This window comes from Triticum aestivum, chromosome 5D, assembly GCF_018294505.1.
Source record: "Triticum aestivum cultivar Chinese Spring chromosome 5D, IWGSC CS RefSeq v2.1, whole genome shotgun sequence".
NCBI lineage: Eukaryota > Viridiplantae > Streptophyta > Magnoliopsida > Poales > Poaceae > Triticum > Triticum aestivum.
In genome coordinates, this window is record NC_057808.1 from 60,976,728 (window position 1) to 60,983,448 (window position 6,721).

The window sequence follows — 6,721 nt, forward strand, 5'->3', positions numbered from 1 at the left end:
GGATGAACTTGCCACTAGACGACAAGTTCCAGCCCATCTCCCCCGCTACATGCCAGTGCATGCGGTGACCGCGACAATGGCGTGCCTGTGCACGCGCTCTGTGTGAAGTGGCCGCGTCCAGTGGCTGTTTGTGCTGGACCCCCTCCTCCTCTCGTCGCCTTAGCGCGCGTGAGCGTGTCCAGCAGCTAGCCCTCGTCGTCGCCCACTCCCTGGACCCCTCTCCCCCTCCGTCCGCTTGCCCACCGACGCTCGCCGCCGCGTGACCACGGGCGAACAGTGGCCATTTGGTTCTGTTCGTCGCGGTCTTCTTCCTCCCCGTGCTCCGTGGGCTCCCTCTGCCCCGTGGGCTCCTCCCTGTGTCTCCCCGTCGCCTTCGCCCGAGCTCATGCGCGAGCACACGCGTCCGCGGCGCCGGCCACGCGTCCGCGGCGATGACAGCTCGGCACCTCGCCCCTCTGCCTATATAAGGCCACCCAAGCCTCTCCCGAGCACTCCATCGCCTTTGCCTCATATCCAGAAACCTCCCTGGCCTCTCCCTCGAGCTACAGAGCCCCTCCCCACCTCTCTCTGCCGCCATGGCCGCCGTCGGGCTCCGCTTGAATCCGAGCACCCCCGGTCTCCTCCCCTCCTGCTTCCACCTCAAGAGGCCCCCATCCACACGCCGGAGCCGCTCGAGCCCTCTCCCTCCTCCTCTGGTGGCTGTTGGCCGCGAGCCCCATCGGTGCCCGTCGCCACCGTCCCCCATGTCCTCACTCCCTCTCGCCTCAGTCGTCCCCGGAGCCCGTGCTCTCCGCAGACGGGTGCGGCTACTCCTGCTGAGCTCGCCCATAGGTCGAGCGAGGCGGGGGATGGTCGGAGCCGGCCGGACGAGCCCCTGCGCCGGCGACCTCCTTCTGGACCGTGGGCGAGTGCAGGCGAGGCGAAGACGACGTTGACCCCATCCATGGGCCCCGCCTATCGGCCTCTCTGCGCTGACCGGGCCGGCCTGCTGATGTGGTTAAGTGGAGGCGTACTCCCCGGAGTACGTCTTCGCTTAACAAAAGCGCAATCAGTTTCTTCCTCAGGCGAAAATGCGTTTTCCCTTCTGGAAAACGTATTTTCAAAAAAGGGGCGTTCTGTTTTTCCTGCTGAGGGCCTGTTTGTGATGATTTTATTACAGATAGGTCCCTGGCAGAAAACCCTTATAACTTTTTGCTCGCAACTCCGTTTGAGGTGAATCCAACGCCCACGTCTTCATTTCGTCGAGCCCATTCTGTTGGCATCATTTTCATTATGTTTCAACATTCTGAAAATGACCATTTTGCCCTTGCCCTTAATCAGCCCCCTCCGAGAGAGATCTGATTCCCGCGTTTCTTTCCGCAAGCTTCTCGCACTTTGTCCCGGTGATTTCTTCCACCCCAGGCAAGCCACAAAACCCACTTGCATTATACGCATGTAGTAGCCATGGTTTTCAACTTGAATATTTATTAAATGATTGCTTGTTTAAAATATGGTTATCGTTGTTTCGGTAATGCTTCTGGGTTAATACTTATTTGCTTGATATGTTGTTATGCCCCTGGTTTTCATGCCCGGCTAGTTGCTATTATTCCCTTCATATGCTTATGCTTGCTAGTAGTACATGTTGATGTTGGTGATGGTTTTCGGTGCATGACTGCCGTCTGTCCCGAGTACCGTTGTTATGCATGTTCCGTTACATCCAGTTGGTTAAATGCTTGGATGATGGCATGGTTGATATGTTCTTGCATGATATTTATTGTTGATGCTAGTGGGCATGCTAGGTTTCTATGAGTAGTGTTGTACTTGTGATATTCATGCTCGTCATTATACTATGCTCAGATGGAGATGATTCGTTGTTGATATGGTGGATAGTTATGTTGTACCCTCATGATTACGTTGATATCATGTTCATGCGTTGTAATTGCATCATGTTATTTTAGCATGGCTCACCATATTGCAATCAAGTTTAACCGGATTAAAGTAAACTTGAACAACTATTGGCTGAGTCATGGTGCCAACAAATCGAGATGACCAGTGCAACCTCACTTGCTTTATGGGGGGTCCTAACTGGGTCTATTGTCGTGCCTCTCACCGGTGCCTCCAACTAGGGAAGGTTATGGGCGTGCGTACCCTGGCCCGGTAAGCAGATATAACCTTGTGCGCCCGTAGTTGGATGATAAGCGCTTTTGTCCCTGTTTGGGACGGACCACGACGGTGGTCGTTGTGTCTTTGTTAGACACGGGGCCACCCAGGACTAGCCCAATGGGGAGTGAGTTAGAGTGCCGGGAGAGTGCCATGGCAGTAGATCGGTTTTGTCGGAATGCCGTTGGTCCACCCGAATGGGAGTGCGGGGCCATGGGTTCCGTGGTGTGGGTACAGTGTACTAACCTCTGCAGAGTGTATATTAAATCTATCGATAGCCGCGCACGCGGATAAGGGCCCAGTTCGTAGTCGGTCACACTATGAGTCAACAGTATTAATAATAATGTGCTTAATAACAACCCCGGTTCGATGAGGAGATAAGTTGGTTGTGATCGTCGGAAAGATCACCATTGGAGACCAAGTGTTGCTCATGGTTGTGATCGCCGGAAAGATCACCGTGGTATCGAGGATACCGAGTTGTTGGATATTCGTGATGTTGTGCGAGAATCGTGGGTAAAGATCAAGCTCCTTGTGGTCATTTGATGATTACTACGGTATTGTTTATACCAAGCTTGATTTGATCCTGAGATGATCGTGTAATGTCCGAGGTTGGTAAGTGATGCATGTGATGGTTACGAGGTAACCCGAGCAGAATAAATGGTGCATATATTTTCATCATGTTGCATGCTAGTATCGTCAGATTTATATGCTCATCTTGTTCTAGCAGTATTAAGTTCATGTTGTTCATGCCATGCTATCCTGATGATCTCATGATAATTCCTGCTTAACCTGTAATTGCCATGCTGTTGTTTGTCTTGAATGCTTCTGGTTATTGTGAGCTTGCAAGTACATTCAATGTACTGACCTGGCGTGTCATGCCAGTTTGCAGGTCGTGCCTGGATTGCTTGCTTGTTTGGTGTTGTTCCTGTGTTCGCGAGCTAGGATAAGTGTTCCAGCCAGAGTCCCTGCGGATTGGAGTCCATCATCGTTGTCGTTGTTCCGCTGCCAGTAGTCGTTCCGCTGCTTCGAGTTGTTATGCTGCTTGTACAGAGCAACCGTGGTTGGCGTAGTGTCGCCGTGCCAATGTTATTCATTGTAATATTGGAACCCGTGTATTCATATTCGTGTTGTAATAGAGAGCTGGTTTGTTCTATACTAAGCAGTGCTATATTCCAGAAGACTTCACCTCGATCTCTGGGCTGGAATATGGGGCGTTCCGGTTTTCTCTGAGCCGGGGTGCCACAGGCTTGGTATCAGAGCAGGTCTGGCTGTAGGATGCCCTTGCCCGCGCGAACGTTAGAAAGCAGTAGTATAGACCCCAGTTGGTTTGTTGCACTTGATTGTTGCATTTGTTTGTCGCATAGTATGCATATAGATTATTATTTTGTCACTAACGGTTAATCTTGTGAGTGTAGGTGGCATCGTTTTCGGTCCACCTCCTGCACCCTCCTTCTTAGCATGTCTGCTCTTTGGTGTTCGGCGTCATCTCTATCCTAGTAGAGTGATGCCCTGGTACCCAGAGTTTCAGACACCATTTGCAGGAGTTATGCTCAGGTATCGCGTATATTTTTCCACCACCCACCCATATTATTTCGGTGATAGACTTGTTTCTATCCCAAATCATGCCATCCATATCGTCCCTCTGGCAACCCTTACTGATCTTGGTTATCAGAAAAGGGCAATGCTAGCGAGCCTTGTTTTTCCACCGCTAGCCTACCCAGTCATTCTATTCTTTGGACGTGTACGAACCCCTTTCGTACGTTTGATGATGATGTGGTCGTGACTTTTGTGTCTCGCTACTTGATCGTCAAGTCCGTCCTCACCTGTGTATCCATCCAGATCCAGCCACTGTTCAGCCAGTGCTTGGTGTAGCTTCGGTTACGCCAACTCCTTCCACACATGGATATAATTTTCGTGCACACCGCCACAGCATATTAGACCGTAATACCGGAGTTTCCGCGCGATTTGTGTGCTTAGGTGTGCATGCATATTATGGTGTGAGTAGCAGTAATATGTGATGATTGCTTGATTAATTATATTAGTAGTATGCTTGTGTGCTTTTGTTTTAGTCGTTTCTTTTGTTTCTTTCTTTGGGCCTTCGGTGTTACAAATTTTCCCCCTATTAAAGTTGCTCGTCAGCCGACACCGGACCCGAAGAGTCAGCAAGAAATGCATATATTTGGAAACTCAGCTAAACAGAATGGAATTGTCAGCAGACTGCAGTGAAATTGGAAATAGCTCGTCTGAATACAAAAGAAATCCTGGATGGAATGTCAGTATAAAGTTTGCATTAACGTGCACTCCTCACAACAGTATGGAATTCTCAGCCGACTGCATTCAGATTGGGGATATCTGATCATGTTACTGAGTGTCAAGTCTCCCTCAGCGTGCACTCCTCATAGCAGAAATGATCAAATCAGCAAGAAGATAAATTGTGTGCAAGGTTGACAGAATATTATCAAAGGTATGGCTCAGATACAAGTTTAATTTTTCGTTGAGGATGATTTTGGAACCCGATGTACCTGGAAGCAAGCAAAAATATGGCATGTACTCAGAAAGGAGGATAGTCCTGCAAAACCCCGTTTCATACAAGAAATCAATAACAAAAATATTAAGATGGTTATATATGTGGAAATCGGTCCGCATATCACAATAAGAAGCTTCTGGTGTAAGCAACCCAATCTTCCCTCGCAAGATACCCGAGAAGCTTCCAAGGCAAGATTCATCTATCTTCCTCAGTACGATACATGGATGATTTCCCGTACAAGGTACTCTGCCTTCTTCAGTAAGCAACCGCAAAAGCTTCCGGCATAAGGTACTGAGTCTTTCCCCAGCAAAGTCTTTAAGGGGGTAAGCTTCTGAAGCACGATACCCAGTCTTCTTCAGCAAGCTGTCCGATGAAAGTTTCGAGCACAAGCCAGCCAATCTTCCTCAGTAAGACATTGGTACAAGGTAGTACGCTGTGAATTGACAGCATATGGCAGTGAATCCCAAGAATCAGATCCGCAACATTTTGGTCAGAAGCAAGAATCAGTCAGAATACACGTCTGTCTCGGGAATCAGATTCTCATATATATGCGGTGAGCATACCACCAAGATCTTACAAGTCACTCGGATGAGGATCTGACAACCACGTGAGGATGGTTAAGAGAAGAAAGCCAGTATACACCGCAGTGTGACAAAGGATTATGAGGATTGACGACATCAATGAGCTCAATACAAGTACCTGTGAACCTGGAAAATGATCCTGATGAGCCCTTGTCCCCTTTTTCTCCAATGACGGCACCACGCCTGTGATCTAAGCTGTTTTTAGCTATCCGGGGTGGATGCCGATTTTTATTTCTCTCTTCAACGACTGTCACGAGTTCTGAGCTGCTTTTCGGCCGTCTCGTACAGCTGTTGAGTTTCTTTTTGTGACAGTAGCCCTATAGCTGCTTTTTGGCTATTTTAGGGAGCTGCCACCTTCTTCTTATCAACCCGGTCTCATGTTCTGAGCTGCTTTTCGGCCGTCCTGAGCCGTGGTTGAGTTATTTCAGTAATGTCCCAGATCTGAGTTGTAAAGACCGTTCTGGTGGCTACTGATTTATTTGCCGATTTCTTGCAAAGGTTCGGATGATCATTTTCCTGCGGTCAGAACTTGAGGGGTGTTGAACCTGCCATTTAATGGGGTACCCTGTCAGAAAAATGAGGATAAGCTACGATTGCCGAAAAATTGCACCGACAGTACCTATGGTGATACGAAGAAGCAATATGACCCAGCTCTTTCAGCCAAGGATCCAGACCAAGAAAACAATAATGAAGGAGCAAGACCAGTGATGCAGGTATGAAAATTGTTGCAAGACCCGCGTGGTGCAGAACCACCGTCAGTCAAGTCTGCAGATATTATCATACAGGTCAAACTCTTATGCTAGCCACGACAGGCGACAATCAAATATTTGGTACGGATCCGATACTCAAGACAGTGGAACCAGTTAAGATGATTCAGAAACTTCCGCGATAAGCCAGAATCTGTCAGGAAAGCGGTTATGACCCAACTCACTGTTTGGAACCCGAAGGACCTGCATTTAGTGGAGAAACCCAATGCAAGGAGTTAGAGCTTGGGTGTCCACTAGAAAAATCTGATCACCACTTCATGAAAGATTGTCAGTGCCGGATGACACACCCAGCGGAAATCACTCTTGGATTTGTGAGACCGACATATATTTCAGTCGTGAGAATCAATCACAGTCAGCTAAGTCAGCAGATCTAAAAAGAAATTGGAGCCTGTATAAGCATGAACAAGCAAGGTATGATCTGTCAGAATATGGATATATTAAAGCAAACCACCCCAGGGCCAGTCAGATAAAAATTTAGTGTGAACAAAAATAAGAAAAAGGATACCCGAGTTGGAAACGATTTCCTTAAGTCAGTATCTTCATACTTGTTCCCTGAGCAACCAAATCTCGAGGACGAGATTTCTTTAAGGGGGTAAGGTTTGTGACAGCCTGATTTTTGGCCCTTTCTTTTTCTTTTGTTTTTCTGAGGTTTTTGCTTGAGTTTTCTTTTTCCGTGGCTTTGTGGTCTGGAAACTGAAGAAGATGCC

At 48.3% G+C, this 6,721-nt stretch overlaps 1 protein-coding gene across 1 annotated transcript; it reads left to right on the forward strand.

The window, feature by feature from the left end:
- The first annotated feature begins 203 nt into the window (after positions 1-203).
- LOC123124339 (extensin-like) lies at positions 204-1,771 on the forward strand. Its single transcript, XM_044544971.1, has 2 exons — positions 204-1,212; positions 1,321-1,771. Exons 1-2 carry the CDS (start codon positions 386-388, stop codon positions 1,436-1,438), a joined length of 945 nt encoding a protein of 314 aa, XP_044400906.1. The 5' UTR covers positions 204-385; the 3' UTR covers positions 1,439-1,771.
- Positions 1,772-6,721: the final 4,950 nt, after the last annotated feature.

Excerpts from the sequence above, each read along its gene's own strand:
- LOC123124339 (XM_044544971.1), top strand. The coding sequence starts at position 386 with ATGCGCGAGCACACGCGTCCGCGGCGCCGGCCACGCGTCCGCGGCGAT. Across the intron at positions 1,213-1,320 it reads TGCTCGCAACTCCGTTTGAG|CCCCCTCCGAGAGAGATCTG; the intron begins GTGAATCCAACG and ends GCCCTTAATCAG.